Source organism: Schistosoma haematobium, chromosome ZW (genome assembly GCF_000699445.3).
Source record: "Schistosoma haematobium chromosome ZW, whole genome shotgun sequence".
Taxonomy (NCBI): domain Eukaryota; kingdom Metazoa; phylum Platyhelminthes; class Trematoda; order Strigeidida; family Schistosomatidae; genus Schistosoma; species Schistosoma haematobium.
Window position 1 is genome coordinate 29,689,551 of NC_067195.1, and position 22,445 is coordinate 29,711,995.

At 34.9% G+C, this 22,445-nt stretch overlaps 1 protein-coding gene across 1 annotated transcript; it reads left to right on the plus strand.

The window, feature by feature from the left end:
* The first annotated feature begins 17 nt into the window (after positions 1-17).
* On the plus strand, positions 18-22,434 carry FERMT2_1 (Fermitin 2). Its single transcript, XM_051210975.1, has 2 exons — positions 18-3,589; positions 4,778-22,434. Exon 1 carries the CDS (start codon positions 195-197, stop codon positions 2,751-2,753), a length of 2,559 nt encoding a protein of 852 aa, XP_051071000.1. The 5' UTR covers positions 18-194; the 3' UTR covers positions 2,754-3,589; positions 4,778-22,434.
* Positions 22,435-22,445: the final 11 nt, after the last annotated feature.

A 22,445-nucleotide genomic window follows, 5' to 3' on the forward strand; every position in this document is an offset into this window, starting at 1 on the left:
TGAATGTCTAACTGTGTCTATTAAGCACTTTGATATAGTCAGACCAGGTTTGGCCAATAGTAGATGAAATATCAGGTAGGCGTTTAAAGTCATACAAATTGCTTTGTGTATGAGGCTAAGTATATTTTGATCGGTATTATCAGTAATATTGTATTGACTACGCGTGCATGCAATTTGGGAAGTATTTTTAACCGATGTCTGCATACGATCCATTCAGTATTCATAATGGAGGTACTCATACTTTCAATGGGACAGAAACTATCAGTCGGATGGTGGTGGATGGAAATTATATTGATGGGTCTTGGGAATTATCTGTTCGCGTTGAAGACATAAACACAAATGTTTCAGTACGTGTTTCGGGTGATCTGCCACTGGGTGGTTTGATGCATCTAATTGTCGAAAAAGTGAAGTTACAACAAAGTTGGTCAGATCATGCAATATGGTGGGTCGATAGAAATGTATGGCTTTTGCAGAGCCGGACAACATTGGATCAATATGGAATTCAGTCGGATGCTAGATTGGTGTTTCATCGTATGCATAACGATGTTCAAATAGTTTTACCTTCTTTAACTCCTCTAGTACTTCGTGTCAATTATGCCGCCCGGTTGTTTACTGTGGTTCGGGATATATGTAAAGAACTAAACATACGACATTCGGAGGAATTATCTTTAACACTTCCTATCACTAAAAATATGCTTAAAACAAATTGCCCATTACCGACTATTCGTCCAGGCTTGCGACGTCCTGGTTTGCCCAATCCAAGAAATGATCAATCTTCTGTTAAATCGAAGTTCCCTTCACCTGCGTCTTCAATTTATCCTACAGTTGATGGACAAAAAATTAATCCGTATAACACATTGAATTCAAATGCTGGTACAATAATGCGATTTAAATCTGATAACTCGTTAGATCAAGAAAGACTTGATTTCGCTCGCTATGCTGACTGTTCATTGAGACGTTCTGCAAAAGCAGTGTTTGCCGATAGCTGGTTAATGAAACCCAAGAATTTAGTCCAAAAAGCACGGCTGAACAGTGGATGGTTAGACTCATCTCGGTCACTTCTAGAACAAGGGATTAAACCATCATCTTTGGAACCCGATAGTCATAGTCCATCTAGCCCTCCAACTTTATATCTGTGCTTCAAATATTTCACTTTCTACGATGTGATTTTGAAATATGACGCTGTTCGTATTCATCAGCTTTATGAACAAGCTCGGTGGTCTCTTCTGTCTGGCCAGTTTGATTGTACAGAGGATGAGATGGTTGTTTTTGCCGCCTATCAGCTGCAAGCCGAGTTACAGTCTGCTGCTGTCAATCAGCACTTATGTATCACAAACTTCCCAGATATGAATAATACAAATCCTTATTCAACTTTAGGTGCTTGTACAACTGTGAGTTCTAATTATGTAAATCGTAGTCCAGTTCATGCTACTTCGAGTCCCGACTTGGCAAAAAAGCACTATCCGCTTTATAATAGTGGTGGGTCAGTTTCACAGTTACCTCGGAATTTATCTCCAATCAGTTCAGCTTTGGTGGATGAAATACCGAGTAATGTACATAACGTAGGTGGTGTAGACGAAGTAGATGAACTCCTGTCAGAACTGGAACAATCATGTGGAGTTGCCGACGAGTCTGAACCAGTATCACGTACTCTACAAAATGCGATTCGACCAACTGGCCATGATATGACGGATACTTCTGAAGTACCTAGTCTTGAAGGTTCGATTAAAGTATTCCGAGATCGCTCTCGCCTCCTAAAACGTTACAAAGCGTACTGGGCTGTTATTGTAGAAGCTCGTCTGTATTTATTCAAAAATAAAACACAAACAAAAGAATGCTTAGCTGAGTATTCACTTCGCGATTGTACAGTCAGTTTTGATGTGAGTGTTGCACATCAAAAATACATAATCAAACTATCAGTTCCTTCTATATTGGATCAAAAGACAAGTAATGGTTCTCCTCTCACTCCTTCGGGTAACTCCTCTACACCTAGGGAATTATGCTCTACGCGAGAAGAAATATGGTTGAAGTTTGATTCAGGTGAACAATATGCTTGTTGGTTAGCTGCATGTCGTCTTGGTTCTAGGGGGAAAACATTGGCAAGTAAGGTAGCCTACAGTAAAGAAGTTGAAGCCACGTTAGAATTACTCAAACTTCAGATGCCTGGACCATCTCCAGCTATGTCACTTTCAGAATCTACAGCCTATTTGGGTGATTTGACAGATTTCTGTAATGAACGTATTATTCGAAAGGCACGTTCTAAAGATACTCTAAGACAACGTATCACTGAAGCTCATGTAAACATTCGTGATCTTGGTTTATTAGAAGCTAAATATAAATATATTCAAACCTGGCAACGACTGACTGAATTCGGTCGAAGTTACTTTATTGTACAGTTTGAACGTGGGTTACTAGGATTGCCAAATACAAATAGTGGAGGGTTATTCAGTACTCCAATGGATGACATTATAGCCATCTGTCAGGGTCGTATTGAGGTTGTTTCTCCACAAACAGGCGAAGTTTTATTAACTTGGAATTTTTCTGATCTACGTTCATGGAATGTTAATTGGGATGCTGAAAAAGTCATTTTAGAGTTTCGCAATTCACAGGTAACATTTCGACCATTGTCGACCAACTGTAAGACAATCGTAGAATTTATTGGTGGGTACGTATTTCTTAGTCAGCGCAATTTAGAAAAAAGTCAAGAAGTTAATGAACGTCTATTTCATCGCTTGACTGGTGCAAATGATTGAGTTCCTGATTTTTTGTTAATATCTAGAAATAACATATGCTGTTGCTTAGTTTCAAGTTTGTCACTTTCACACTCACTTTATTGTCGCTTCCAACAAAGGGAAATCCGAAAATATTTTGGTGACTTTTACATTCTCAGTACTATCAGTTCATTTGATTAGACAAGCGCAGGATTGGATTTATATTCTATTTCAAAGACTGCTATTTTCTACATAAATTCTCAAGTAAGCTATTACCTTCATTATTATCTGGCACTGCTAAATGTGAGATTTTTTTATTGCTGCTATCGTCTAATCACCATTATTATCGTTATTGTTATAACTATTATTATTATTATTATTGTTATTATTATTACTATTATTATTATCATTATTATCATTATTCATTTCAAATTCTGATCAATGATTGAAGCTTTTTCTGTGTCCACTTCTCACAGTTGAATTTATTTCGTCTTTTTCTTCCCCAGTTTAACTGTCAGTATTACCACTGTACATTGAACAAAGTACTATGTGGAATTTAAATAATAGTATTAAATTCTAATAATTATATTCCATTGTCTTTCAGAATAAGCTTTGCACTTTTCTGTAATTTTAAATGTTGCCTTATTGATTTTATGAGTATACTATGTTTGTGTTTATATATCCATATGTGTTTTTATGTCTATCGTATTTTAAAGGCGATACCTATGCATGTATATGGATGAATTAATCTATCGTTTAGCAGCCGCTATTTTTAAATTGCTTTCTTTTGCAAGCATTTCTCCATTTGGCTATATGTTGGTCTGTTCGATACAAGTAGTGAAGCAACGTCACTAACACTATCCTACTAAATAGAAAAAGTAATTAATGATTAATTTATTATTAATTTTTCTCATTAACATACTAATGTATTTTTATTTACTTTAAATGGACAAAAATGACTGACTCCTTTTTCTTCAAGCTTTGGAAGTCAGCATATTTTGCTCTTGGATTTTAGTTTATGTTATGGTGGTTTTATGCGATAATCTTGTGTATTTTAATATGGTAATATTGCTATTGATATTCTTACATATATTTGCTATGGTATTCGGATTGTTTTAAAATAAAGTAAGTCCGGAAGATTATACTCAATTTTTTTGTTCTATTATCGTTTCAGTGGAAAATCAGTTCGTCAATGGGTTTCTTAACATATATTTAATTGATTTCGATAACGAATATGATATTTATCTGTGCTTATGCGGTTGATTTGTGTAGAATTGTTCGGTATGTCATAAAAACATGAATGTCACTTAAGACTTGTAGATTAATGGGAAGATATGAAGTATCCATATTTGTATTTCGAACAAACATGTGGACAAATATTCTTCATAAAGCTTATAGGTTTATCTCTTACCAATAGACCTCTCGTTTTAGCACAGTTGTTATCATGTCCTTTCAAGGCTTTCAATGTTAACATCTGGATGTGTATGATAATTTTTGTAATAGTGCGTAAAACGAAATTAGTTAGTTGTAGACCAACTTTTTAAAAGTCTACTTGGAGATCTTCACAGTTGCATTTTTCATATACTTTGTTGTTCATCTGTCTTTGAATTTTCCTACTGGACTGAATATGAAAGACGTTGAATATCATGATGATTGTATTCGGTAGGCTCCATCCTATCGTTTTTGGGTTGTTTTGAAGATTTCCAAGAGTTGAACTTTTGTTCCTATGGCTTCCTAGTAATGTAAACTTCATAAGGGCTTCAATAAAGTTCTCTATTCGGTAAATCCATTCACAAAATTTAGCATTTTTAACTTTTCATACAGTTCGTTTTATTCACCATCTATACAGACCGATGATAAAAAATGACAGATCATGTTTTAACCTCCTACAATAGGGAGTAAATGATTTGTCATTATTGATTTTTCCTTCATAATCTAACTCGACCGTTCGACACTGCAGACACTATTTTGGTACAGTCTGTTATCTGTTTATCTGAATAGTTCATTCTAAGGTAAAACTAAGTCATCTATTATCTGTTGATTTTATTCTGTCTTATTTTGATCAGGGTATCCAATGCAACTAACTTATTAATAGTGACTCAGCGTTCATCAGTGATTAGCTTCAAGAATTACCTAGTTCTAGTGAAAAACCATGACCTTTGGGGTCAGTTCTGATGGGAACAGGAATGGATGATGGTCGCAACATATTACCAATTGACTAAAATTGATTAGCATGTATTTATTTCAGTTTTATAGCTCAGTGTTAACTTGTTCGTCATGAAGCCCAAAGGTTCTGTGTTCGATACTATATTGGTTTGAGGGTGTATCCTATTGAGATGTCTTGTATTAGGACACGACAATTTTCCAGTGTTTATCAATTCTTGGTGTTTTTCCAATTCATCTCAATACATGAAAACTGGCCTCAGAAACAATTGAATCAGTTTTGACAGTGATAGACAATGGAATAAAAGAAATTTACCTCCTCTTTAGGTAACGTTATCATTTTTTGGTAATAATATTCTAACTCAATATTCTTTCGTGCTAATCGCAATAAGTTATCTAAATGGTTATCAAATTATGGATTTCCTACTCATGATGAACTAAAATATCTATTAAACACGGGTTCAAAAGTTGCACCTGCGGTCGTGCTTAAATTTATATTGAAACGATCACTCAAAAAAATACTCCAGTCCATAAAGTATGTCTGAAAATCCACAATATCACTTGCAGGAACTATCTTCTCAATAGGCTTTTAACTATGTAGTCGTATGACATGCCACCTGTCACACTGATTGCAACATCTACTATTATTTGCTAACATTCTGCTAACCTCAAGAAGTTTTATGAGGTGAACGTCTTGTGATTGCTTTTTTACGTTATTCATCTGTTGTGGGAGTTACATTTGAGGATTCACAAGTAAAGCGTGAGGATTAATGCCAATGATCTCTAGAATGGCAAGGATGTGAACTCTATTTTACGCTGCCATACTACAGTTACATCCAAATATCTTCGCACAAATGGAGACTTGTTCAAACTGTGGCTTTTATTTTGAAATTACTCAGTGTTTTGGCAACCATTTTTAGTTGTATATTTTATTGGTAGCTAGTGCTAATAATAAGTCAGAATGATAATCAAACTATTTTTCATTCTCCTTCAGTGTTTATTTGGTTGCCTACCTACTCTTATTGTGCCAAGATTTTTGGGTGTTGCCTCTCTCTCTCTATATATATATATATATGTATATATATATAGAGAGAGACATTTTAAGCGGTATTTGTTACTTTATGGTAGTTGGTAGGATAGACGTATGGCTAGGTCATTGATTTTTCTTTAGGCTGTGAATATATGTTTTACGGCCTTCAGATTACTTGATTATCCATCATATTATTTGTTTATTATTTTAGTGTTAACCGTTTGTGTGCGTGCGGCGTGTATTTTGAAGTGTTGTTTTTTAATGTGCATGTATGTGTTATAAGTGTACATAATTACTACGTCTAAAAAGATACACAGTAACAAGAAAATTACTCAGCATTTTAAATAAAAAGCTTACTAGTTGAAGAAAGCATTAGAGAAAGATCTTATAGATAGTTGTGTTTATCCTGTCTTTACCTTTTCCAGGTACAGTGGTTCTTAACTCTTTCGAGATTTAGAATCAGCACTTCATAGCTCAAGGTTGTTCTAGAATGAAAATCAACGGTCTAAATACAATTATGAAATAGCTCCTAAAATCTCCTGTTATAGTAGACTACTGAATGATTGTCGGATAAATCAATACCTAATTGGAATGTGTGGGACGTTAGATATTTTCTAGGTCAATATTACGAGAAGTAAGACGTTTTCCCTTGAAGATTATTGAAGTGTAAATTTCATTCAATAAGGTATTTCACCTAATAGTTATGGTCCGTTCTCAATGCTTTCACGTAAATCATACATACCTGAGGTAAAATGGTATCGATTAGAACAAAAAACTCGCTTTTATAGTTTTTTAACATTAGTGAGTCATAATTCTTTTTTTAATTAGTATTCATTATCCTACGTAGTGAACTAGACTACTGTTGCGATACTCAGGCCGAAACAGGTATTTTTATCAAGGGATTAATCCCCGAACATTTGACCTAAGGATCTGATTCAAATGGCAGTGGAGCAACAACAGAAGATTCAGTCATTCGTTCCCTCAAGATCCTGGAGCTCATGTTTACGCATAGTTTATAATCAAGGTTTTTCAACCCTTAGGTAAACCCTGTGTGTCCACCAGATTTACAATTTCCATCATCTCATTTCCCTAGAAAAATCCCTACCATGTGAAGGCAATGAGTAGTACTTCTGTGGCAGATGGTGGGAACCCGTCACCGTATAAGAGCATTTTGAAGAGAGCGGACTATTTCTACCCAAATCCGTACTCCAGCATTTGAGGCCAGAATGTAAGTTGGTAATTCAAATAACTTACTAATGGAAACACTTTATAGAGCGTGTTTAGATATTGGTACGGTGTTTCAGCGGTGTTAAGGTTGGTCAAGCCTTATCCGGTGGAACCGAGTGGCTTTTCTGGAAATAATTTTCGTTTCTCAAGGCTCACAAACCCATTGAGGGGTTTGGTTTTGTAGCGTAATTGTTACTTCCAGGTCTTGGTGCGCAGGTATCGCACCAGGGGCAAGTATAGTTTACATAGATATCCGTAACATATAAGTTTTCACCCATGCATCCCTTGGTATACTCATAGGTGTATTTACCATGTGAGCAAATATACGCCACATGCACACCGGTAACATACATGTTTTCACTCATGCATCCCATAGCATACATATAGGTATATTCACCCACCCAGTAGGGTAAATAGTCACCGCTCCCTTCGAATGTATTTGCTACAGCTGACTGTTACTTACATGTTACATGTATATCACTGGTACAAAGGCTTTCTCCACTGCACTTTATGACATACACATGAGCATAAACATATTTTTTTCATTATGTCTTCGACCTGAAGGGTTAGGCCGCCGATTTTACTTGAGATAAGGCATAAATTTTTCAACCAACGTTCCTTGTGCTAACCTACTCGTGTACCCTTTGTATATAGCTGGGTACATGAACCCCAAAAGCCGAGGCTCATGCAATTTATATACCTAAGCATACACATCAATTAGCCCGTAAGATTTAAGAGAGCCTCGTAAATGGAACCCAGATAACCCGGTTTACAACAGTGGTGGATTAGTCTGATCTCACCGACCGCCCAAATTAGCCAGCTCGATTGCCCTCACTACCCAGCAGTGCCAGTCTGAGGCTTTGAGTCGGATTTCGCTGCCTTGCCATTGGTATGTTTCTTTATATCCTATTTGAATCAAACCAAACAATAATCAATATCCTTAGGTCTCCACACAGACACGTTTCTGTAAATAAGTTTCCATAGAGTTCCACTATTGTTATATATACTGTTATATATTTCAACTGATATCAGTCGCAAATATCTTTTTAATATTTTCTGAATTTTTTTATAACTCTCTTTCTGCACTTCATATTGTTAGAGTACTTGTTTATTTAGTAGGTATTTTCACAGGTTTATTATAAGAGAATAAAAATGTTTTGAACTTGCTAAATGACTTAATATGTAGACTTGTGTAGACTAAGATAAGTTCCCATTCAAGAACTGATTTTTAATTAAATCGATATATAAATTAGGTTTTCATGAATTAAATGTGAGCTAGATATATATATTTATAGCTGTATACAAATATACAACAGGAAACAGAGCATTTCAGTGGTTTAATTTACTAACTGTGACCATTTGATACTTATTCATTACATTTATAAACTTTTTCAGGCGTAAGTAGGAGTAATCTATGAAAGCTTATAAATATTATTGTATTAGGTGTAGCTTTGATTTAGGACATAAGTACTGGTAAACATGTATCAATAGCGCTTAATTCCTACTATGGGAGCGTAGTACGAATTGAATCCTTCTATACTCTCTGATTCTTAGTGCTGGAGATACAAAATACACATCTTCGGGGTTGTGAAAATGGTCATATATTTCCGGTTTTTGAAGATGCTATGATCATAATCCATGTCTCGAAAATATACTGTTAGATGGTCATTTTTATACAGAGGCTTTGAACTATACTGGCGAGGATCAGGTAGTTCGTTTTGATGGTGTAAATAGTTTGATTTCCTTCAAACTTGGCCCATTTTAACTTTAGTGAAGTCATAGACTAGTAAAAACTGCACACAAAGTCTCACAGTTTAGTCTGTACCTAACTGTAGTTTACAGATTTGGCAAAATATTTGTAGTAATTTCATTGAAAACCGTCATTAAGATATTTCGAAACGCATTTTCAATGAAGGGAATAATACTATGACTTTATAGGCTATGGTCCACAAGCTCTTCAAATAAGGTACCCGTTCTAACCCGAGTTTTCTCCAAACTTCTTAGCAGATTAATTGTTGGATAGTGAAAAGGGCTAGAGATATCCAGTGAAGTTTTCTATCGTTTTTGTATCTTCCTTTCTTTTTTTTTATCTTGTTCTGCTAATTCTCACTCTAAAAACTGAAATGATACATTACGTTCTTATAGTTCTATGTTTTTTTCCAATTGGTATCGTACACTAGCTAATGAAGATATCCTTTTGGGGAGTTCATTTTCACTACTACACAACCACAATTTCATATCCTTCCTAAAACACTTTCCATAGTTTCAATAGACATAATTAACTTAGTAAATAGCTAAAAATTTGTAAGCCTTTTTCAACGCTTTTAATTTTGAAATTCATTAGACTGGTAACATTCTTAAAGTAGGTCTATATAAAAACTTCAAATGGTCGCTATTTTCAGCCTCATTTGTACGAAAGTTCATGGGTGCGTATTGATAAAGTTCTAGAATGAAAAAATCAAACAAGTGACTTGATTTTTATCCAGTTGTTCAGTTTATAGGAAAAACCTTTGTTGTTATTTTGAATGTACACTGAGGTTGTGTTTTGTTAGAAGCAAAATGAATGATTTCTGTTTCTTTATTGAATCATATTCTATTTTTTGTTAATTTGGAAACAAACTTATCATAGCGTGTTTTCCAAAAAAATCCTATTTAATGTTCATCATTTTAACGTATTGTTGATTGGTTTTCTGATTTATCTTGCTCTCATTCTTCCAATAAATTGACCAATAGATACCCACACTCATAAAACAAGGACAGGGTTAGCCTACTTTATTTTAGAGACATGTTTTTATTTCCTTAAAGGTTAGGGTCAACGTAAATTTTTCGGTCTTGACGATTTATCGATGAACTTTCTTCATTGTTGGGGCGAACAATATACTTGTGCTTTGGAATATAAATGTCAAGTTCATTGTGAATGGGAAAAAAATTATTAGATCTTTTGCATTTTTGTTACTAAACTGAGAAAGATACTTAACAACTCGTATATGTTACATCCATGACGAACACTAGTAATTTGTTTATGTGGGTATTTAAGAATTTTTGAAATAAAACAGCAAACGACTTAGCGCTAGTAATGAGGTGTTATGAAATATACATCTCAAAGGAAGCTAGTCGTAAAAGAGTCGACTCGGGAATTCCGAGGATCAGAAAATTATCTAATAGCGTTCATTATTGTCTGGTTTCATCTGAATAACCAAACTGAACAAATTCAGACAAGCCATCTGTCACTTAGTAGTTGTTGTTGATGAGCAGTTGTAAATGATAATATAATTTCTAGCACACAAAAGTATTAATAGATTTATGGGTAGTCTATTTGGTGATGTAACGTCTAATTAATTTACTAGCTAAACTTCAAGGCACTAAATTTCACGTGCATACTACTTTTATGCTTATTTAAATTCCACTGGTTACTGCTTTAAACTATTTGGATGCAATATTTCGTCAGGTTTTAAGAATCGACAGTTTGCAAAGAAATTTCAAAGGATGAAATAAAGAGTAATCTGAGCTATTCGAAAAGCATCCAGTCACACATATTTCATACACAGCAGATAAACCATTTAGAAAAACTTACAAATATTTAAAGGTTTTGGAAATCAGTCAAACATTCAATCGTATGGATTTAAAAATAGTAGCTTTTCAGACAAACAGGGTGTTAATGTCACTTTGTACTTGATCTTATCATTCTGAACAACTCAGCACTTGCTTCGATAGCATTCGATCTGCACTAATAATAAGGACTAGACACGCATAACATTGATCGCTACCCAGTGATCAATCAGTTGTTATTACATCTCAGTCTTACAGGAGGTCGGTCGCGGATCGGATAGCTCAGTGGTAACGTCTCTGACTGTGAAGCTGGGTGACACGAGATCGAATCCTCCAGGGAGCACCAGTTCCCTCAAGATTACAGGTACACCTTGCTGACGAGTGCCAAGTAGCACGAAACCCGGGTCCAGGGTTTCCTGTCGACTACCTCGAACCACCATCTAATCTCACAATAGTGCACGCAGTGTTGAGTCACCTAGGCTGGTGGCCACACTGCAACATGGTCGATAGCATTCGATCTGCACTAATAATAAGGAATAGACACGCATGACATTGATCGCCACCCAGTGATCAATCAATTGTGAATACACTTAACATTGCGTCAAATGAATACCAAACAAACAACCTAAGGAAAGTTTATCACATATATGTGAATAATTCGAACACGAAACATTGATGCTTCGTTGTGCGTGTGTAGGGAAAATTTAGTTCTAGTTTGTAGACATTTTAACCAATTTGGACGGATAGGTTCTGTTTCATTGTAAGAAATGAAATGAAGAAGTGGCTTTTGATTATCTCAGATAAGGAACAAAAACATAGTCGGTAATAGTTATATTGAAAGATCGCTTAAGTTTAGAAAATCAGTTAATTTATTTTTGAAACGAAGTTTTCTGATGAGTTTAGGAGTAATTTTACTCTTTGGTATACAACAGTTGGGCAAATAGATGACGTTTTTTGGTCTTAAAAATTTTCATTAGCATACGCAGATGATTTTTCAGGACTGAAAATAAGATTATTGAGGCTCCAAAGTAGGAAAATTAGTTTATCTAACATTGGCTTATATTATAGCGGCTGATTGTGAAACAACTCTAGTTCATACGTTTTAACTTCAGTATGATTAATTCAATATTGTTCGACTTTCACAAAACAGGAATCATGACTCATCAACTAGACTCAAAGTGGTCTAGATTGCCTCTCCGACATAGACTTTGAAAAATAGTGTCTAGATGTAAACAAATATGTTTGTTTGTATTCGGTGTTTTTCCTCTGTATCTAGTCTTTGAGGAGGACTTAGTGGGAGGTGGTTCGTTTTGTTTTTAATGGAAAACATCCCAAAAGGAGGTGTATGATGTGTTTACTATGACGAACGAAGTTCAACCACTATAGTTGTTCCATTTTAAGTTGCCACTATGTTATTTTAACGTAAAAATATATCGTCTACTAATAACATATAGCGAAAGTATTCAAGATACTGGGGTAGAACTTAACTTTGTATCAAATGAGCGGATAGGTAATCATGTAAAGTTTTATCGATCTGTTGTCGAAAGCTTGCATACTGGCTGCGGAAATTCCATCAGATTTTATAAGAAATTTGTTTAAAATATTGCTTGAAAGTGCACTGAAAATGACTCGAATGCTCGTCCTTAGTTTGGAAAGGATAGCTAGTGAAACGCTCGCTTTTTAAAAATAACAATATATTATCCCTAAGCAATAACTTTCATTCCTAAGTTAGAGGTCTTATATACTGATATCAATGTAACCGTGCGACAATCGACTATATATATATATATATATATATATATATATATATATATAAGCGTGTCTGTTTTAAATTATAAATGAATTATTTTGAGTTCGTTTTAATAGCTCTGTAAATATTCAAATAACCATGGATATTGAAAATCTTATTCAGTTACACGCCATACTTTTTACTGTCTTTTTTATGATATTGCAGTCGTAAATCATGAAAGTGTTCAGGCTGTATGCACTTCACAACCATTTATATCAAGATGATTTGCTGGTATTTCATTCTCTTCAAGTTCATAACAGATAAATATATATGATTTGAGTTTTCAATGTCATTAGTTGATTATAACTAGTGATTGTTTTAACAATATACTATTGCCTTTCGTATTATTGTCATCAAACGGCAATCAGCAGCTTATTGACTGTGTCTCTTGATTAGGAGATATAACACCTAATACTCCATAACCTTCCTTTTTGTCATTCTCTAAAGTTAATATTCCTCAGCATATTCCAAATTCACTTTAGATATTTTAATAACGGTCAACGTTTGTTATTAAATTTTTGTTTCTATTCAATAAAATAATATTTAAATTTGTCGGTAAGAGAGCATATGATAAACTTTTTTAAAGTTTCATTGGAATTTGTTTGCGAAAAAAACAGTATTTCGTTTTTTCAAGTATGTAGACTATTGATTTGCGTAGTTAACTGATCATATGAATCTGATCACAGGAATAGTGTTTTGTATCACGGGTGCACAGCTTGTGAAAAGAAATAAGTGGACGTTATTTTATATAAATTATATTGTAGTTGGCTAGTCTGTTTTATTACTTATGGTTACAAATACCCTAGTGAATTTAGCTCCCAGCTATTCATTGTTAGTTGCTAATTTTCATTTTTAGTTGTAAGTGCATCTTGTGTGTTCACACTCAGTCATCGACCTACATATCATTTAGCAGTCCTGCCCTGCAGATTCCCATAAGCACACTCTCCACCCCACTCCCCCAGAGAAATCGTACCCCCTAACCCAGTGAAAAATTACTGACGACTGACCAATATATATGTACATATACTTTATCAGGGTAGTGATTGTATATACAGTAAAAAAATTTTTCGCTTATCTTATGCTATAGCTATTGAAGAATTTGTAACTGAAGTGGACATCGTGTGGGAAAGGATGAATAATTGTAAATGAGATAGAACTTCTGAATGTTAGTTGGAGTTTCATTCTCAATAGGGGTTGTAGATGTTATACAAGAGCTGCCTAAATATCCACAACTCCATTAAGTTATATTTGGTCTCATTTGGACTTTTATATCATAGTCCAAGTTATTGGGAATCATATTGAAGGTAAATAAATATTCTAATTTAATTTTCGCACACTACATTAAGAGTTGGACACTTTTACTCCAGATGAATTCAGAAGATACTCAGATTTTTGTTTTTTTCCACATGGTCTGTACGTTTAAACATAGTCACCGGACTGTAATCAGTGATGTGATCATTAGTGCTGACTGAATTTTGTCGATTAAGGTGAGAGTATAACTACCAAGGCTAGTGACATGACACAGAATTAGTCAGTAGTCATAAGCAACGTACAATCTAGGGCATATATGGATCAGTTCAAGCTACCGCACCATATCAGCACAGAGAAATGATAAAGTAGTAGAAATAGTGACAGTACCAGTCGTACCATGAAAGACGATATGATTCGAGGAAAAATTTGAATATGTGAAATAGCAAAGGATCAGATAATTTTAAAACTCAAGGTTTAAGAACATACGAAGAGTGAATACATATGCGCTATTGCAGTTGACTGAACCATGTCACCCAAAGCCAGCAATCATTCCATCCCAACTAGTTAGTCTGGAAATACCAATACGACCTAGTCCAACAGTCATTGACTAATGGGTCGATGCCACGCATTGGTTTGGCTGTTCTACACCAAATATTACTTGGTGAGGCAGGCGGTGTTTGGGCATACGTAATACCTATCCCAACCACCTCAAGTAATTAAGATTTACTACCTCATAAACCGAATAGCCTTAATAACTTTGTAACCTGCACCCAACATATGCGGGTAATGCTTCGAAGGTATATATGATCAAATACTGGTAACCCACGAGTATCCTCTTTTCTTAATGACCATGTTTCACAGTCATAAAGTAAAGCAGAATGAGTTGCCTCATAGTTAACTCTTTCAGCAGTTAGGAGGTCATCTGACCTACACCATAAGTGATGCAAGTTGACAAAAACCAAAGAGGCTTCCCGAATTCGTGCCAAGATTTCATCAGACCACTAAGATTGATGAGAAACCCAGGATAAGTGAAGCTGTCGACGCACTCAAATAATTCAATCTCTACTGTTAGTTTAGGTGTTGACGCAGACCAGTCTTGAAGCAAAATTTCACGTTTACGAGGAAAGAAACTCATCTCAAATGTACTTGCATTGTGGCTCAAGACGATCAGAAGATTGGACTTTGTTACCTCATTCACTAAGCGGAACTATATCATCTGATAATTCTAACTTAATACGCAAATCCCCTTGTAGGAAATCAATTCCTGAAAAGTCAGACGATGAAGGCGTTATCTCAGAAAGAGTGTCTATAGGGAAAATGGAAAACCATGGAGAACACTATCTGATGATATCAATTATCAAGGAAGTGTGCTATAAGCTCTGATGTGAAGAATATTTTTCTAGTAGAGAGCCTTTAAAAGGTTGATGTACATTTTTAGTATCCGTTTTAATGAGAGGCTACCATACGACTTATCGATCAACAGAACCGAAAGCTATTTAAAGGCAAAGAAATATCACTAGACGGGCTTTGGTAGGTATGTCTATATTTCAAAATCCAACGAAGGGTGAATATTTGATCGGTACAACCATATTCACACCTGAAGTCATCTTTGTCTTCTTTGGTTCTCTGTTCACAATTCCTATTAAGCGCCAGAGAATTGTAATATTCTAGATGCTATGGTAGTCGAACTGATTTTTCTGTGCATTTTGCTCCTTTTAGATGAACTAGGATGATCAGTGGTTGAGACCATTTAGGTGGAATTATGTTTAGTTCCCAGATTCTAGCCAATATTTCAGCCCATCTGATTGCCTAAGCTGGGCCATCATTCCTAAGGATCTTCAGGGTTAATAAATCGGGATCAGCTGCCCCCCTTTTCGACTTATTTTAATCTCCCGCTCTGTTTCATAATAGTTAGAAACCTGAGAACAGTTTAAGTGTTCCTAAAAGAGTTCTGACCATCTTTCTAGTCGTCTGAGCTGAGAGTAAATCATGGTTACACGTTTTTTAGAAATAGTCCTACTAACAGCTGAATTTCTGATACCTTCTTTGGAAAGTTGTCTACTATTACCTACCACTGCTCTTTCTATCTCTCTTGTTTTCGCTTACAACCACTGGTCGCGATCGTTAGGTACACCTTTTATCAGTTTATGTTCAAATAGCCTTCGCTCCTCATTTTATTCGCAGCCTGATAGAATGTCTCTTAGCGTCGACCAATTCAATTGACACCATTGGAATTCACTGACTTCTAATAATATTTTGGTTTAAGTCACTGATAGACATCACAGCTGTTCGGATACTATGCCAACCCACATTGAGGTGGACACCATTTCGATGGTTGTTGAAGGACATCTCTAGTTCTTCCTGGAGTATTTCCTTGAGTTTTTATCAATAACTGGGCACTAAGGAATCTTCCTTCCATGGATTTCCTGCATCCAGTAAAACGCTAGTAGATATGTGCTCGCACAAGAGCGTGATTCGAGTTTAAACATGTGCTTCAGAAAGATCGACGATCCCATGTTGAGCCTCTGATGATAAACGAAGACGATATGGTTTATTTGAGTCCATCATTGAGTCGATTTTGAGGATCGCTATGCCAGACAAAATCTCTTATGCTTGGAGTTGCCATTTGCTATAGATAAACTATTTCCTGAGGATAGTAGCACTAGACGGCAGTCGTTGCCTATTTGTTGACCAGTACACCGTAGTACCGAACTAAGTACCTTTCAGTTGAATATAGACCACCTACTTATCCAATGAAACTACTGCATCTGAGTGTTTGTTTTTTTGAAGGACATCAGAAGGCATTGTGTAAAAATTATTGTGAGCATGGGCAGAGACGACGAATAGGCAACAGTGCGCTCTCCTCACCTTCTGAGTTCCTACAGTCTCGTTTAGTCGGACAGTGCACAAGCAACCGTCTAATATAATCCAACACGGAAAAGCCTGTTTTGGTTTTAAACTTGACTCTATGCCTACGTTAGGAAGGCCACGAGAAGTAGCGTTCAAGATCACAAATACAGGGTGGGTAAATTGTTCCGGTTTCTCAAATTGACGAGGCTAGGTCAAGCGAGCCACAAAACCTGAATACCGTATGCGAGTTTTGCAGATGCAGCCAATGGCTAGTGAAGCTTGTTCTCCGATTTAGCATTACGTCCGAACATTGAAATGCCTAACACTTATTCTAGACATCGGTTTAAGGAAACTAGGAGTAGAGTTTCGTGAACCCAATTTTTTAACGTATATGGTGCCTGAAGACAAAGATAGAGTTCTAGGAGAAGGGTTGATAGTGGGGATATGAGAAACGTCAAGAAGTGACAAAGATTTTTTCAGGAACAAGATGCTCTCGTGTAGTTCAAGAGATGTAAGAGCAGTTTTCAGTTCCGGGTTGTCCATTACGTGGAAGAATTCTAGAGGGACCTGAAAAGGAAGCTGGATTGGTAATTGTCTTAGTGACTCGAGGTGGTGAACTCAGTGTTCAAGGAACAATCTGTTTGAGGCACGTTACACATGGTTTTCTTGCAAGTGGTTATAGATATGCTAGCTCCGTACATTTTGCAGGCCTCATAGCAGGCGATGGAAACCCATGAAATAAAGTGATGTGTAATATTTTTAGGGTCTATCTTTTATGATCCCTTCCACCCGTTGTGGGAATGCAGTATCACTGGAGATGCCAATTGTTTACTATCCCACCTCTGTACAGTCACTAGTACAACTTAGCCCTCAGACGTTAGGTTGGTGCTTTAGTCTTACCACTATCAAACAGACTTGTCTGGAATGGTAGGACCTAAAGGAACAAGTATTCCTATCAGTATGGCTCGATTGTATCATTATTAACGGAAAGGCCGACCGCCACGTCAAATTAGCAGTTACGGCAGGATTACGAATCGAAATATCATTTTGGTAACTGTTTTGTTCATTTTGCGTGCTTCGAATAAAATCTACTAGAGAAACAGTATTGAACGCTAGTAAGTTACAAATGACGTCTCTACTTGGAATAGTAACATAAGTTCCAGTCTCATTGATAGCATGAGATTTCTGAATGCTGTAGATAGATTTTGGTTTCAAAGTCCAGACAAACCCAAAACTTAGTTATATCTATATACTATCTAGGTCGGTGGGATCTAACCATTTTACAGATTATTCTAGGCCTGTGATTACTATTCGGCTGGTACGTTTCAGCGTTTATCCAGTTTATGTACACTGGAAGTACAGATATGAACCTAGATAACTTTATTGTAAATTACTATCTAGTGAAAATTTGAGCAGATACACGTATTTTCGCAAACGAAATTTTCAAGTGAACAGGTGTTTTCAGTTACTTTTTCAGGGCCTGTATTTATAAATCTATAAATATTATGTTAAATTAGGCTCTCTCTCTATATATATAGTTGGATTAATCAATTATAATTTGAAAACTATGAACTTCGCGTCTTTTATGCTTTGAATACCTACAAATACATCATTGAAATTTAAATGTCATATAAGAAAGGGTAAGTAAAAAAAATGATGTACATTTTCTTTATGTACTCGTATAGTGGATAGGATGTCCGTTCCTACATGATAGTCAGATAAAGCTGTATGCGCACCTGGGAAGTATGCTTATTGTATCATACTATTTGTTGAAAACAAAGGAAGGACTAAATGTGAACCACAGCTTCTATATATAGATGAGTTGAATGCTGAGAGAATATCTTTTTTTTAAAAAAGTACTTGTCAGTTGAGTTTTCTATGTAAATTACTTGGAACTAGTAATTGTAGGTGGCTGCAGCTATAAAACACCTTGTTCACTTTTTTGTATTTCCAAATTCTCACTGGTATACACGTTGTTCTCCTAGTCGATAGATTTTAATAATTGCATATTCGTTTTCCACTTTAACCAAATCTCTTCATATGGCCTTAAAAAATGTTGATCAATTTCGTCGTAACACTATTTTTGTTTCTTTTTATCTCTAAAAGGATAAGACTTTGGTATACATAGTATGTCTCGTGTAGTACGCCTGCCTAACCAGAAATCCATAAGCAGACGGAAATATAAATAATAATTTTTTCTGTCTGTCTCTCACTCACTATTAAAAGTACAATCTTTGTGACTAAAAAATTTAGATTTTAGTGACATTCAAAAATGTGTAGAATGCTAATGCGGGCCATCACTTTGTTGAGACCTACCATTGTTAAGTAAAACAAAACAAAGAGATCAACAATGATAGCAAAATATTTTTTAATGAAACGAATCAGATATTTTGCTGACCTTTTGAACATTTATGGTATTCTGTTGACTGAATAAATCAGCATAGTAAAATTTATCTTAAGTAACTAGTTTAATCATAAATGACATGTTAAAGTTTAAGAGAGAAATATGGTGTAGTTGAAAATAATTATTCAATAGACAGGAATATCGGGCCCACATAACAATGGGAATTAGGACTTTCAGTCAATGGAGATCTTTATTTTCTCAAGAAGTTGTAACCAACTATATCATTCTAGTTCTATTTCCTAATCGCTATGAATTCATGATAGAAAATTATGTCGGGATGAATGATAGTCATAATAACATATTTTGTTTAGTAAGTGATAACAAATAAAAGGTCAGCAAAGGTAGATTTCATTGTATGTCAGGAAACCTTTTGACAAGAGAGCGAGGTGAAATTACATTTAAATGAGTGAATCAGTGTAAAGAAGAAAGCACTTGCAAAGAAGTTTAAAATCTATGAGTCCAAAACAGGGGAATGGTTTATTGTACCGACTCAAAGCCATAGTCGGACATCAACGAATACACCACGACTGCTCACAATTTAGCACTCTAAAATGCAGCATGCACTTATTATCAGAAAGGAGGGAAAGAAGTATGCTTATGATTACTCAGTCATAAGAAGTGAATACCCTAACAGAGTTCCGCAATTTTACAGTATCACTCTCTGTTGTCTGCAAATGGAAAATCCAGTCAACCAGGAGGAATACGAAATGTAGCCAAGAAACCTTCAGGAGTGTTGACACTATTAACCTTTTTTGACAAGGATCTCATAACACTTCTTTGATGTTTTGAATTATTTGAATTGTAGTATGAACTAAGAATCCCCGAAATAACGCAATTGAATCAAGAAGTATAAGACAAGCACGAACGAATGTATTGTATTTAGAATTCGAAATCAAGCATTCAACAAGTACAAAGAAATCATCAGTTCATTCAAACACCACAATTTCATAGGACGGTGATATAGCAGGCCTTAAATTCATAGGTTCGTGTATGATCTAAAAGGCTAATATGTAAATTTTGCTGACTTGTTAAGTGGATTTTAATCATGTTTATTTTGTGTATAATATTTTGCATGTATATGTCTAATTACATTACGTAAAATGACTTATTTCTGACCAGCTATTTCATCATTTTTGTTATCTATTCATTGTGGGTTTGGATCAGTCGTTTTTAATTTGTGGCAGTTATCATTCAGTCATATTCAATCTACACATTTAATCTTAATTCTCAAAATCATACAGCTTTTTGACAGTAATGACAGTAAAGATTATTTTGATATCTATGTCTCAATGGTGGAGATTACTCTCAAAAAACTTCTGTTCAACTATTTGGCGAAAATCGTCTAGATAAAAGTAACCAAAATCTTTTGACATCTTCAAATTATTGTAATAAAAATTATCATGTGGGACTCCCTAAAATTTATGATGGCTTAACTTATCTAATAAAATAATAAAATGGCTGAGGTAGCCGAACTGATAATTTTATTACAAAACCAATCACCGAGTTCTAACTAGACGAATTTTAGATGATAGGACTATTATTTTGGAGACTAAAACAGATATTTAAGTAAACAGTATCAGATAAATATATCACTTTGGTAAAGTGATTATTCAATCTGATAGATCACTGGAAATTCAGGATTGAAGATAGGATTCTATTCTCGTTACGTATGTGATATTACACAACATTCACTGGCCTAAGGGCATTCTTTAAGACAATTTGCTGCATTTAGAAGGAAACAAGATAGCCGAAATCTTGATCATAATGTGAATTAGCTAGTTCAGGGAACCATGAGATATTGTCTTCTGCAAAGTAAGACAAATAATAAGCTTTTAAACAGTAATTCGAAAGATGAGTCATCAGTTTGTGGCTTTAACGGGTAAAAACAATTATTGACTATTAGAGTTACAGATAGTTCGTAGGTAACTTAGCTTTAATTTCTTCTAACCGCATATCACATAAGCTAGAGTTATCATCAGTTTTCTGCCGTGGACATATCTGTTGTACTATGACCCGATATAATGAGAAACAAATATAAAAATGAGGATGTTATGGATGATGTCATCCCATCACATATAACAGCTTTTGATGTTGGTTCACATAGACCCATGACCTTAATAAAAAAAATTGATAGAAAAGCATTAGTCAGTGATAAGGATTTGATTGTATGAGATTAGCGACTGATTGTTTACAGTTAAGTCATTTCTAATTTGTTTTTATTATCCTACTACTTAAACTGTACTGGTAATTAAAAACAGCTCCACTAACTATACTTCAGTTTACTGTTTTATTGAATTAACAGGACTTTGATTTGACGAATGCCGTACCTGTATTTTTACGATTATCTAGAAACGACATCTATGCATAATTATCTGATTGGTTATCTGGTTAATAATTAGCGTTTGCCAAAGTTTTATTGATTTCATGTGTAGTTATGATAAACAGAGATAAATGTATAACAAGTCTAAATATTTAAGTGGATTGGGGGGGGAGAATCATAACGTTTAGCTTATCAATCTGTAAATCGTAGTAATTTGTAGGTGGACTTTGTTTTGTTTTGAGAAACGATTGAATAAATCACATATACATATAATATTTTAAATCATTCGTCATATTACTGAATCTAACTATTGAGTAAACTAGATATTCCTAGTGTTATTGACATCTACTGAATAACATTACTTGGGTCATCTCGCTTTCTCGTCAAAGGTCCGGGGAAATTTTAACTAAAGGTTTTCAACTTGTGAAATTTTTTAATGGTTAAGAACGGCATTCACGGCTCGTTTAGGGGATATAAAACCTTATTTTAAATCTTTCAATCATTTCCTTTAGTTAGCAATTTACTATTAACATTGTAAGATTCTTGAAACCGAAATACAAACATGGTGTTTATCTACAGATTTCATTGAATTTTACTGAGTTTTGGTTCTCTTTTCCGTTCTGTACATCCATATTACGAAAAACAATAGTTCATGTTCAAGAATTTTTTGTTCGAACACAATTGGTCTAGGATGATTTCCCTCTGTCTGAAATAGATTATTTTAATGGATTGTACTGTAGAGAATTTCGTAGTACAAGACAAATCAACTAAGCATGACTATTTGACTGAAATAACGAGTCACTTCAAAATGTTCAGGTTGTACTTTTTAAATTTTATGTACATTACCTGATTCATTAAAGTGTACAAATAGTGGAACACTCAATACCACTTAAACAGGATCCAAGTGATTTTGAAAAGTTTAGTTGAAGTAGATAAGCTTTATTGCATCTTTGTAGTTAGCCAGTTAAATAATTACCTAGTGATAGCAGAAACAACTGTGGTTAACTGGATATCCGCTTTAGTTATATTTGCTGAAACTATCACTTATTCATTAGTTCTTATCATCTGAATTGACTGATTAAAAAAGTCACATACAATACATTTGTTAGATATTCAAACATTTTGCTGTTCATTTCAAACAAACATGAATC

Bases quoted from the DNA above. Each gene is read 5' to 3' on its own strand.
- FERMT2_1 (XM_051210975.1), top strand. From the start codon at position 195: ATGTCTGCATACGATCCATTCAGTATTCATAATGGAGGTACTCATACT.